Genomic DNA, 13,740 nt, shown 5'->3' on the forward strand with positions numbered 1-13,740 from the left:
CTCTCTCTCTCTATGTAGTTCTTGCATGTGTGTTTGTATCTATATGGATGTTCCCGTATGTGAGGGGTTGGTTAAAAATCTTTATAATGTATGTTCCTTCCTCTTTTGCTTATTTATGAATGTTTATGATGATGCTTTTACTAACACTCATTGTTTCTTTGTATGTGTCAGTGTGTGTGGTATATGGCTGGCTAGTTGCGCGTGTGTGTGTGTGTGCACACACACACACACTCACACATGCATGTGAAAGCCAGAGGTTGATGTCAGGTGTCTTCTTCAATTGCTCTCCATTGTTTGTTTTCAGACAGGGTCTCTCACTGAACTTGGAGCTCGCTGCTGGTCTGGTCTGGCTGGCCAGGGAGCTTCGGAGTCCTGTCTGTCCACTCTTCCTTCATGCTGGGATTATAGACACACACTGAGTATCCTGGATTTTATGTTAAGCAGGGGACCCAAACTCCAGCACTTATGATTGTGTGGCAAACACTTTACTGACTCCTGAGCCCCTTTGTTGTATTGCTTTTTATTGAAAATATGCTATACATTCATTGTAGGAAATACAGGAAAACACAAGCAAGACATTACAAGCCCACAACCTAGAAGCCATCACTGTTGGTGCTGGGGCATGTACCCTCCCAAGCCTTTGTCTTTTGAAGACACAGGAAGCTTAATGACTATCACCATATTTTTCTTGAACTTTGGAATAAAAGACAAGAGACTGTTTAATAATCTTATGACTGTGCTTTGGTATTTAGAAAAGTTCATCATCAACACTAAATTTCATCTGTAGCTTGAAGAAGCAATCAGAAATGTTCACAAGGTTTAAGGTAATTGCAGTAAACTTTGTAAGGTTAAATTTTTAATCTTAATATATAAAGCTGTATTTTGAGAGTGGCTTGGGAAAAACCTTATTTGCTAAGCTGGCTTTTTTGGTTGTTGAGGTTCAGCAAGTGGGTGATTTGTTATATTGATAATTCTGTTTATGGTGATACAGTGTCTTGTGACTCCACAAGACAGGGTATTCTTACCTGAGACTCGGGATGATGATATTTGAGAAGAGCATCAAGATAGCATTTTCTAAGGGAAGGCAAGTGGCAAGTGGTGGGCAAAGCAAGCTACACATCAGAGAGACAGGGCCAGGCTGCATGGACAGCAGTTCTGAGCTATGTGGACTTGAGCCTCTAAGGAAAGCTGGTTAGAAATGGAAAAACAGAAGCTGTGGAGATCTCAGGTATAGGTACCATGTAGCTCCTTTCATGGGTAAAGCTGGTCTGGGAACTGACTGCCTTGGACTAGCCTGGCTTAAAGGGTTAATGCCAGAGCAAAATACCTGGACCGATTTTCAGCACTGAGGTGGAGGTTCCTGCAAATTCTTATTCATTCCCAGCTGTTTAACTGCCTCCTCCACATCAAATAAGGCTAAGACAGGTATCAAATAGCCAGAGAGATGTGAAACAGGGCCCATAAGCAGAAGCCCATTTAAATTGCCACCGAATATATATCTTTTAAATAGTGTCTTTGAAATTGAATGGGGGCAAAATGGCTTTCTCTGGGGGAAGGGGGGTTGTACGGTAGAACAGTGCCATCTGTTACTCAATGGCATCTAATACTCAGCAGCAGGGAGATGCTGAGTCACAGACAGGATGAAGGAGTGCATGTCGGGTGTGTGGTGGTGACTTGGGAGACCGTTTTTTCAAATGAATGGGTTCAGAAAAAGAATGCCTACCTTCTGAGGTGAAAGACAAGGCATGAGTGACAGCCATGAACCCTGAATGTGAGGACGGAGTTTGGAAAGGAACCGACTCAAACCTTCTGTAAAGATAGATGAAGTCTTGGACCCACATGTCACAGATGTGCTAAGCAACCTGTCAAAAGTCACACGGGGACTTGGTGGCAGTCCCCCCACATGTGCATGACTCCAATTGCAGGTCCTCTAAAGGAGGTGCACAGCTCTAATAGGAGATGCCCCCTAGGGTCTGAATTTAAGGTTACTAGCCTGAAAGAGGTACTGATGAAAAAGGAAAGGAAGGATTTTATTGTCCTTGGAGAGGTGGGGCCCTGCTTACCCACAGGCACCCTGAATCTTGCCTGTCTGTGGGCAGTAGGGAGCAGCAGTGTTTCCAGGCTCCCACAGCTAGTCCAGGGGAGCTGAAACAATGATGCGTTCCCATGACACCATTCATCACTTATGCAGTTGCCACTGCAGTGATTCTGCAAAATCAGGGAAAGCTTTCCCTCTGAGAAACAAAGAGGAAATGAGTTGCTTGCTGTAATATGTAAATCTGACCTCCCCAGGCATCAATTTTAAGGCACAAAAGTACAAGATATTATAGAACAAAATGCTGACCTTGGAATCTTGCTCTGGGCATTACAGTGAGTTTGGACAGCAACTTTTGGTGTTCACAAATGGGCCCATTCTGACCCTAGACCAAAGTCCCAGATCATGACAACTTGAGGTCTATTGGGCTTTTCAAGGGTCATTGAGCTAATATAATCTGGACGCGTGTCTGTGTCAGGAAGGAAACCCATTGTCTGGGTAAATAGATACAGTTGACTATATTTAGTGGATAGTAGAAATAAATGGTGGCAGCCAAGAAGTCCATCAAGGGCTGAGGGTATAGATAGCTCAATTGGTAAAGTGCTTGCTTGGAAGCCTGAGGACCTATGTTCATCCCTAGAATGCACATTTTTAAAAAGCCAGTGATGGGCTGGGGAGATGGCTCATGGTTGAAAAGCTAGCCATGCAAGCATATGCCCGAGAGTTCAGATCATAAGAAGCCCAGGTAAACAGGGGAAGGGCATGACACTCTACCCTGTAATTACAGTTTCAGAGGGCAGAGAGACTGGGGATTCCTTGAGCAAGTTGGCTAGGGAGACATATGGGCGGTAGCCATCTGGGTGAGCTCCACGTTTGATGGAGAGAGCCGGACTCAGTGAATAAGGTGAAGGAGCGACTAAGGATGTTTTCTTACATCAATCTCTGGGCCTGCATATGAAGGTGCTCATACCCCTCTGCACACATATGCACCTCCACACGCGATAAAGGAAAGAAGAGGAGGAGTGAGAAGGAATGAAAAGCCAGCATGTAGTTATAATCCAAACACTAGCAAAAGGAGACAGGGTGGATCCTTGGGGTTTATCACTGGCCCGCAAACCTAGCTTGCTTGATGAGTCCCAGGCCAGTCAGAAATGGTATCTCAAAAAAACGAGGTATATAGCACACTAGTCATGACACCTGAGATCCTCCTCTGGCCTCTACAAGCACACACATGTGCAAGCACTGCTCTCTCATAACGTGCACCTGAACATTCATGGGCAGGTGCGCCCCCCCCCCCAACACCTCCATCAAGAACAGAACCCTTGAGCCATGTGCAGGCTATGTAGTAGAAATGTAAACTTTATGGTGAAACTGTTTTTCTTGCTTCTTGGTCCTTAACTTGTTACATCACTGCTTCATCGCTAAAGCTTCATCAGAAAAGCAGACTCACTAGCATGCACGGGAGTCTCAGATTGTATCAGTGGAGAAGCTGGAAATATTTATCATGAGCTCTCACACTAGAGTCTCTGAATCAGACACTCTGGGATAGGCCCAGCAGTGTGCTTTTTCCTAAGTTTCTGGTTTTGGGGGCTGGAGAGATAAGTCAGCAATTAAGAGTACTGGCTGTTCCTGCAGAGGACTGGGGTTCGATTCCTAGCACCCACATGATGACCCACAGCCATCTCTACCCCAGGTTCCGGGGGATCTGATGCCCTCTTTGGGCCTTCACAGGCACCAGGCAAGCATGTGGTACATAGACATCCTTGGAAGGCAGTGTGCTATCCTTCTATTATGAACAAGGGCCAAGGAACTTTGTAACATTGAGTCCAGTAACCCTCAAAGGCTCCCGGATAGAGTTCTCAGTTTTTAACAGACAGAAGAGAATTTTGTAGAATAAAATACACTGAGGAGAAGCCACATGGCAACTAAGAAGGGGGATTTAATGTAGGTGCTGCTGATCCATAGAGAAGAGAAAATGCAGGTAAGAAATCAGGCAATGAGTGTGTTCAACATGGCTGAGCACGGAAGGAATTCCGGCCAGGTGGGGATGCCTCTGGGCGCCGACTTCGTAAGATCCTGGCCTTAGGAGACTGGCAGGCATACCAACACTTTTCAAGAAGCCAAGCTGCAGCCTTTCCATTTTTGAGATTCATTTTGTTTTAAACGATGTGCGTGTGTGGATATCTGCACCTGGGTACAGGTACTTACGCATCACAACACAGACTGTTGGATCCCCTGGAGATGGAGTTACAGGAGCCTGTGGGCTGTCCGGCACAGGTGCTGGGAAGTGAACTCAGGTTCTCGACAAGAGCAGCAAGCACTCTTACTCGCTGAGCGGTCTCTCCAGCCCCTATATTATAACCTTAAGGCAGATGCCCTCCCCGAGGGAAGATAGCTAACGTCATGTTTTTGCCCAAGTATATTCAGGTTATCTATATTCCTTCTGTATAAATCATAAAACAAATTTAACTGGCAAAAATGTTCCTGAAAACACAACCAAGGTCAACTAATACTACTTTTTCATATATGCTAGTTAGTGACGAGGTAGCTACTAGAATAAGTGGGAAAAAAACTATAAAAGCTCGTGCGACTCTAAGACAATGTACCTTCCTCACTTGGTCTCACTTTCCCTCAACCTTTTAATGATAACAACAGTGGTGGAATATGTCTCTCTCTCTCTCTCTCTTTCCTGGGACTGAGAGAGTAAATGAAGTACAGCGGTACAGCGACTCCCTAGGCCAGCACTTTGGAGAATGCTGTGTTTGTTACTTATGTCTTTGTAGGGATGAGTGAAAGAGTTAAGAAATGAAAGAGTAAAAGGCTGCCAGAGGACAGGGCAGCCTGCTCTTCTAGGTGGTGGTAGTGGGGATCCCTCTTTCCTGATGAACCCTTGGTGGGGTGGAGCGGAAGATGAGCTTAGCTGTGTGTCTGGTTTGGGGAAGGATGGTCTCCAAGCTCTCCCAGAAGGAAAGTACAGCTTTCTGATCACGTTGTCTCCTCCTCGTGACTCGCCCACCTCTCCCATCTGCTGAGAATGTCCTCTTCTGCCTCCAGTCCCCTCTGAGGACATGAACATTGCCTGTCTTCACTTGGTACTTTGGCTCAATGTAGAGCCCTTGCTGTGCTTGCACCCAACGGCACAGTCTTTGCCAGCTCCTGGCCTGCTGAGGGCTGCAGCTTTTCTTTCTCAAACCAAAAGTCTGGCAGAGCGGGCACGCTGCAAACTCAAAATCACCTCAGGCACCCGAGGAAGCTTGGGGGCATGGGCAAGCTCCAAACATGGGATTTCCTGTGTGGTTTGGTAAATTCACTTCATCTCTGTTTGTGGGCCTTAGTTGTAGCAAGATACAGGTTGAGATACCTGCCCAGATTATTTCAACATTCCATTTTTTGTTTGTTTTGTTTGTTTGTTTTGTTTTGTGTAGCCTTGGCTGTCCTGGAACTCTCTCTGTAGATCAGGCTGGCCTCAAACTTACACAGATAGATACACCTGCATCGGCCTCCTGAGTTCCGAGATTAAAGATGTGCGCCACCACTGCTTAGCTTCAACGTTCTGTTTGAAAACTATTTTTTCCACATGAATTATTTAAAAGGAGTAAATGCTAGGGCATGCATTTACATGAGCCAATGTATGCCTTGAATCTTTGGACTGAATGAGATGACAAACGAGGTGAAATTATACATTTAGTATTGGTGGCTGCCCATGACATGGGCACTCATTCTTTTTTTTTAAATCTTTTATTAATGTATTCATATTACATCTCAATTGTTAGCCCATCCCTTGGATAGGATCTCGTCCTTTATAACTTTTCCTTTCCCCTAACCATGCTAATTCTTTCCATCTTTCCCTAGACCCTCTCCACGTGAATAATGGTGCTAACACAGCTTCCAACAACACCCCAACTGCTTCCTCTATGCCAGGGGCTCAGCCCAGCATGTCATATGCATTGTCTCACTTTAGTGTAGGTTACCGTATGTGAGCTTGGATGTTCATAGATGGATGCTTGTGTGTGCAAGTGCATCTATAGGTGCTCATATTCATGCACATGTGTACATGAATGTGTGTGCATGCACACACCAGCATGTGTGTGTGCATGCACATGCATATGGATACGGACTCCAGAGGACAACCCTAAGTGTCATTCTCTCAAGCAGCTGTCCACTTTGATTTTTGAGAAAGGGGCTCTCAGTTGCCTGCAACTCACCAATTAGGCTCTTCCGGCTGGCAAGCGAGTCTCCATTTCCCCAGTGCTAGAATTGCAAGTTCATGTCCCACACACAGGTTCCTTTCCCTGATTGGTTCTGAGGATCAAACTCGCGTCATTGTGTTGTGCTTGCAGGAACTGAGCTATCTCCCCAGACCAATCCTCACAGTACTCCCAGGGGTCAGAACTATGGCTTCCTCTATTGGTAAACAAGGAAATGAGGCTTCACTAGTGGGAAGAGTCTGTCTTTTGGGAAACAAAGCGAGAACACCGAACTACAGTCTGTCTGAGACCATTAAGAAGCCACTAAGCAGTACGGTGCTTAGGAAGCCACACCTGGGACTCTGGCTGTGCTGTTCCCAGGGTCCTGTGAAATCTAGCCATTGTTTTCTGCCTTAGCTACACAGGACAAAGAGCCTCCTTTTACCACCACAGACGTCAAGAAGAAACATGGCGGTGGATTTTCTTTTTGCCTCCTCGCTCATACTAAAGAGAACAGCAATTTTGAGAAGAAAAAAAGGAAGAGAGAAAGAAAGAAAGAAAGAAAGAAAGAAAGAAAGAAAGAAAGAAAAGTTCCCCTTCATGTCAGTGTTTCATTTTGTGAGCTATGAAGGCTAAAGGTATGCCTGTGCCCTCGCACAGCTCTCAGGACAAATGAACCGGTCTGGATAGTTACCGTATTTTTCAAACTATGAGATGCACCCAATTTTTAGAGCCACAAAACGAGAAAAACAGTAAAAACAGCAATCACACCATAAGGTGAACCTTAATCCCCACCCCCACTGCCGCCTTTTGGGGGCAAAAAGTGCATCCTTATGGTCTGAAATATGCAGTGCTACACATGCAGAGGACACCCAACAAAGAAAGGCTTTTGCTGTTCATTTTAAGGCATGAAGTTCACACTCTTATCTGAGAGGCAACGAAGAAGGATGGTTTTAATACGCAGTGAGCTTTTAGCAAATCTTTGATTCATTCAAATATGGCATGTTCAGTAGATTTCCTTCCACAAGGGAAAGCATGCATCATCCGCTTGTGACACTCTTGTGTCAGGAGCATCTCCTAAAGCTCCGTCCTCTCTCTCTACTCCAGACTCACATGGGAGGCGGTCGCTGGCAACTCCCCTGTTCTCTGCGCAAACATCCCGAGCTTAGTTACAGGTGGGTATCACACTGGATTCCCTGCCTCTTCCGTGTCTGCTTAGCCTCAGGGACAGTTGACGTTTAGTTACCTCGAAGACACACCCTCCCTCACAGGGTCTTCCAGGCTCACCAACCAAAGAAAGACTCTCCTCTGGGTGTCATCCTCCGGGTCTCCTTCACTGTGGTCCCCCTCACTCATCTGCTACTACATGAATCTCCCGTGTGCTTTCTTTGTCCCCACATCTCTCTGCTCCCAGGCATCCTTCAGAGGTATGCCAAAGCACTCTTTATAATAGGCAGGCACGCAATCGTGTCTTTCTCCTGGTTACCAAGGCCTTGCTGTGTCTACTCTAGACTCTTGCAGTTTTGGAGGAAAAAGAAAGCTCTCAAAGCCACGTGGCCTGGTTCCTCCTCTCGTGCCTTGCATCTTTATCCTCTTTCCCTCCTCATTTGACCATCCAGTTGTGTCCAGTCTCGGATCTCTCTGTCATTACCCTGACCCCCCATGCCACTGTGTCTTTGCATGTTCTGGTCATTTTGTTTGGGAAGTTTCTGTGCTATTGAGTTCACATTTCAAGTTCAGAGTCATCTGCTCTGTGAGTTCTCTTCGATTCCCAATGGGCAGACAAGTCTTTATCCTATGACTCCTGGAACATTTCTATTGCAGTATTTAGCCATGGGCTCTTTGATTATGTATCTACAGGTTGGTGTCACCCAGCTAATTATAAGCTTCTCAGGGACAGAGTCTCTGCCTCCTTCTGTCTTTGTATCTCTAGCACCAAGCATAATATTTGTCCTATCCAGGGATCCTGGTAAATGCTTCCTGAATGAATAAGTAAATGAGTGAATGTTACAGAGCCTCCCCCAAACCAATCACCCTACCCATAAAAAAATAAATAAATAAAAATGGGATGCCAAGCAGTGCCAAGTACAGAAGAGTGGGGAAAGCCAATCCTACCAACTGCATGGCCAATAATGAGGTGATTATCAATGACTGAGTCTAGTATGTCACTTGGAGGTGGCTTCAGGAGTAAGGGGTCAAGCCTATGCTTCCATGGCTATCTTTTTCTTTTGGTCCCCTGAGGGCTAGACATGCCCCCCCCCCAGCCTTGCTGAAAGATGGCTACAGCATTCCAGGAATCCCAGGCAAAGAGAAATAGCCTTTATTTGTGACTCGAGGCTAAGAGCTTTCAAATAATCCTCTCATTTTCACTAGTTTGTACTGACCAGAGGCATCGCCCCAGGCCAAGCTCTGGCGAGTGGACGGGTGAGATCTATGCTGAGCTTACTCAGGATTTCCTTCTGAGTTAGGGATGGAGCTCTTTTCTACATGGTCATATGGCAATAATAAGAATAAGAATAAGAATAACAATAATAATAATAATAATAACAATAATAATAATAATAAAATTTAAAAAAAAGAAAGAAAGAAAGAAAAGGAAAAAAAAGGGACGACTCTAAAAAATGATCGAGATATGACTTCTAAGCAAATAGGTGACTGGGTGTTGAATAGGCAAGCCATAAAAAGAAGCAAAGAGCAAGCATTTCCACATCCTGTTCCCATCACCAGGCCCATGAGATGAGTTTGCATTACTGACATCTGACCACCAGCCACTGATCTTCTTTGTTTGAAGCCTCTGCCAATCCTTAAAGCCTCCTTAGCTACCCAGGGAGCCAGCTAAGAATTCTGGGAGCCTGACACCCCCAGACTAGGAACAGTCCTCCACCGATGACTGCAGAAAGTGGTTTCAGCCAAAGTGTATAAAAGCCTGGTGTCCTTATCCCTAGGGAACATACTCTGATGTTTGCACTGAGCTGGCATCCAGAATGTTCCTCATAACATTCAGCCCCTGTTATCCACTGCAGTGGCTGGCTTGATGACACACCCATGTGGACTGCTGGCTGGCTTGACCACACATACATCCGTACAGCCTGCTGTTCTTTCCCTGGGTCATTTCGTTAGGTTGTGATGTCTCAACTCTTTTCAGTTCCTGTTTCAGAGGTAGTGTCTTGACAAAAATCAAACAAAAGTGCTGTCTACCACATGGCCAGCTCCTTTTTGAATCCAGAGGCACGCGTGTTGTCTTGTCATTGGCGGGGCATGTGCTTCCTTCTTGCTATTACAGTGTAAGTGCTACTTTCCTTGGGAAGCCTTCACACACATCCCTCAACAGACACAGACACAGACACACACACATGCGCGCACACGCGCACACACGCACACACACACAGAGACAGAGACAGACACACACACACACACACACACACACAGAGAGAGAGAGAGAGAGAGAGAGAGAGAGAGAGAGAGAGAGAGAGAGAGAGACAGAGAGAGAGAGAGAAACAGAGACACAGAGAGAGAGACAGAGACAGAGACAGAGACAGAGACAGAGAGCGCTCCCAGGGCTCAGTCTTATGCTCTGCAATTTCTCATAATGGTTGTAATTTTCCCGCTTAACTCTTTGCCCCCCACTTTAAGCATAACTAGACTTAATCTGCTTGAAGGCAGTGGGGGGTGCTATCTTCACTTGCTGGTATCAGGAATAATGGCTGGCACTAAACAGGCCACGGGCTTATTGGCCTTTGGAACTAAATTTAAGTTCAGGGTCGTTTCACAGGTGAAATTGTCAGAAGTTTGAATGAAAAAAGTCATTTATTTGCATGACTTTTACATAGATCTACATTTATTTCCCATGATAAACACAGCTTTTATGCATACAAAGAAGCCCAGTGTCTGTGGGAGAATCTTGGCGTGGTTCATTAACAGCTAGAAAAGATACCATCTTAAAACATCTTTTGGGTTTTTTTTTTTTTTTTTAGCATTTATTTTATATCATTTCCACCCCTCCTCCAACTCTTCTGGTATCTCCTTACTCCCTCTCAAATTTATGAATTCTTCTTTAGTTATTATTATCACACGCACACACATACACACACGTGTGCGTGTGCATGTTAGCGTTTGTGTGTGCATAAATTCAACCTGCTGAGTCCATCTAAAGGTGACCATACATACAATGTTTAGAGTGGACCACTTGTTTTAAAGACATATAAACAGGACCACGCTAAACCCATAAGTCGTGCATTTAACTTGTACCTAAAAGGTCCTGTCCCCAGCAAAACCTTACAGTTAGTATCAACTCTCTTGAGAGGTCAGCAGAGTGATGCTATCAATGAAGGAGGAGATTCTGAGTCCTTAATTCCTCTCTCTCTCTCTCTCTCTCTCTCTCTCTCTCTCTCTCTCCATCCAGCCTTTGGCTTTCTTTAAGGAAATAAGGTATGTTCCTGTGAAGGTGAGCACGATATTTCCATGGGGGACATTCTGAGTTGCCTTTCTTCTCCTGTGAGAGAAATTTCTTACAGCAAATGACATGCAGAAGGGCAAGTCACACACACACACACACACACACACACACACACACACACACACACACAGAGGGGGGGAGGGGAGCTTGCCTCCTAGGCAGGCTTTTCCTCACATACCCTTTCTCCTGAGGCTGGAGTGAATGCAGGTTTGCTGGGGCACCAGGCTTCTATTATTTGGAGTCCCTGTTTCGGGGGGCGGGGTGAACCACCAGCAACTCTACAAATACCAGTGTACTGCCCAGCACAGCCTCAGCAGGAGGCACAGATGCAAAGGGCTCGCAAGTTTAATCTTCTCAGTGACAGCAGTCTCCTCCCACACCATGGTCCTGCCACATTCAAGTGACCTTCAGGACTTGTTTACATGGCTTTCTTACTGGGAGAGTCGCCTTCATTTCCCTGCTGTCCTGGAGCCATGTTTTTATTTTTGTTCTCCCACAAAGTTTGATACCACAGAATCTTGACTCTTTCTTATACAAAGGGCTCCCTTTCCGGATCCCACAACACCAGGGAAGGGGCCCCCAATGGGACATAAACTTACACATCTGAGTAGGAACTTGAATCACACTCTTGTTTTATTTTGGAGGCTTAGGAGAGGTTTTGCACTTTCATCCCACTGAGCTTTAAAGGGAACCCTGCACCCATAAACCGGGCCATTAAACAGGCCCGAGGCTTCAGGAAACCTGCTACAATGGAAGTCTAGAAAGCAGCCAACCCCCACCACGTGCACTGGACCCCTGAGGATGCAAAATCAGGCAACCTGACTTACATTGTACTTTGTAGTTTCAGAAACAACAACAATAACAACAACAAAAACACTTTATACAGACAAGCAGTTTCTGGGCTTGGAGAAGCCAGACCCTCCTCCTCTCTTCTTTCCACTAAAAAACAAACAAGAAACAACAACTGATTCTCAGACTCTGCACAGCTAGCTTGTTCTCCTGCGTCCTCCCATACCCAGCCCCAGGGTTTGAGGCCACTAACATCGCAGACCAATAAAAGTCAGCTCCCGTGGCATTTTGAGGTTGACCTGAATCTTTTCCATTTTCTCCCGGGGACTTGTTTCTTACAGACACTCAGCTATACTCTGGGTACAGCAGAAGGGGACGAAAGAAATGAAAAGACAGTGAAAGCAAAATGATGCACTGTGGGGACCAGCACTGGCTCTGCCACTTACAAGGGTGAGCCTTTAGCACAGTGGGCCTCAGTCTTCCACATGGCTCCTCATGTTGTGATGACTCCAACTGTAACACTATATCCTTGCTACTTCGTAACTGTTATTTTGTCACTGTTATGAGTTGTAATGCAAATATTTGATATACAATATGATACGATACAATGTATGTGGAGGTTGTGACCCACAGGTTGAAGACCACTGCTGCGTCCCTTAAGCTCTCTAGAGTCTGATTTTTTTTTTTCCCTGACCAAGAGAACATAGTGCTGACATTCATTTTGCATTCCCCCAAGGGCTAAAGTATCTATTTAACAACTCAGTGTCTAGTCCCTTCACCATTTTATTTTATATATATTTTTCTTGTCTCCAGAAGCTTCGAATAAATTTGAATGAGGAGCGCTCTCTGCCTCAGAGTCTTACAGTTTGTTTGGGAGGCAGGAAATTTGTAGCAGCAGGATATGGCTCTAACAGATATAAGAACAGAGGATGTATACAGTTACGTAAGTGACCAACACGATGAGGATAACGCAGAAAGGGAGAAGATTAGCTGCAAATAAGTAACCTCACATATGTGTATGCTCCTCCTCACACTGTAATTGATTTGACAGTACCTAGGAAATGTTGGAAAACGCCACAGTTTAAAGAAAATGCAAACTAAAGGAAGAGGAGAGCAAAGATCAGGCAAGGGAGAAAGGCTAAAGGGGAGGAAAGCCTCAAGGTGAGAAGGTCAAGGGTTATCGTCCATCTACCTGGCCAAGTGTGCACTCCATGCCACCCAGGAAGTCAGCCTCCTTCAGTCCATTGTGGTTGCTGCTGATGTCATGGACTTCGAACCGGAGACGCTGAACCTCTTCAAAGTAAAAGTCCACCGTAAACAGTTTTGAGTACACCGGGTTTATGCAGGTACGAATCACCTCCGTCCTGTCCACCTGGAAAGAGAAAAGGGAAGCCCACAGAGATTAGGGATTTTATTATTAACCTTCAAACAAATTAATCTTGCTGCACATCCCCTTGCTCCAAACTACAAATAGCCTCCTGAGAGTCACAAGGGCTAGCAAATTGACATTCTACAAGCCACTTCAGAGAATGAACTAAGCTTCGCTATAGACAATTTTACTAGGCATAGCAAACAGTCTGAGGTTCTGTACTTGGAGACTTCAATCATGGTATAGGGATTAATTAGGTGATAGAGAAAGATGAGCTCATCATTCATGCAGGAGAGTCTTTGAGAACATCTGGGCTCAGTAGGAAAACCATCTGTGATCAATTACTGATGTTTGCTAGGCACAGTGCTCATTTAAGCCAAGTCTACTCTAATAGGAATTTCCAACTCAAGATTTCCAAGACAACAAAGAGGAAGGCTGAAAACTGTTTTTATTTATTTCCTCAGAAGAGGGGATGAGATGACAGCTGTACCCAGGCTTTACTAATATATGGCTTGGGCTGAGCCCAGAGTATTTCTCTCTAAATATCCTTACAGCTACTCCTGGAAGCTTGTAGCCTCCATACAACCTAATTTTCTGCAAGCCAAGACCTTGAAGGCTTCAGCTTCTAGCCTCCCTTTGCTAAGTTAGGCCTAGAATGTTTTCAGTTTCTGAGACTTACTGCTGAATAAGCTTCTGCTTTCTAGCTGTTTCTGAACTCTGGCTGGCTGGTTCAACTCAGCTGTTCTGGCTCAAACCTGTCAAAGCTGACTAATTCAAACTGGCTTCTCTTCCTCTTCTCACTAAATTACTTTGCTTGGATAAACTGAATTCCATGAACTGAACTATGTGAACTCAATTGCATTTAACTGAACTGCATTAAACTGCACGGAACTGTACTGTACTC

At 45.1% G+C, this 13,740-nt stretch overlaps 1 protein-coding gene across 5 annotated transcripts in view; it reads right to left on the bottom strand.

The window, feature by feature from the left end:
- The window catches only part of CPNE4 (copine 4), a 448,796-nt gene that overhangs the window by 143,509 nt on the left and 291,547 nt on the right, over positions 1 to 13,740 (bottom strand). For all 5 annotated transcript variants that reach the window (XM_084754390.1, XM_084754394.1, XM_084754392.1 and 2 more), the window contains one exon: positions 12,660 to 12,839. In XM_084754390.1, the coding sequence (XP_084610516.1) occupies positions 12,660 to 12,839 (180 nt within the window). The remainder of the gene's footprint in view (positions 1 to 12,659; positions 12,840 to 13,740) is intronic.

The sequence above is a fragment of the Acomys minous genome (assembly GCF_964271855.1).
Source record: "Acomys minous genome assembly, chromosome: 13".
In the NCBI taxonomy this organism is placed as follows: Eukaryota; Metazoa; Chordata; class Mammalia; order Rodentia; family Muridae; genus Acomys; species Acomys minous.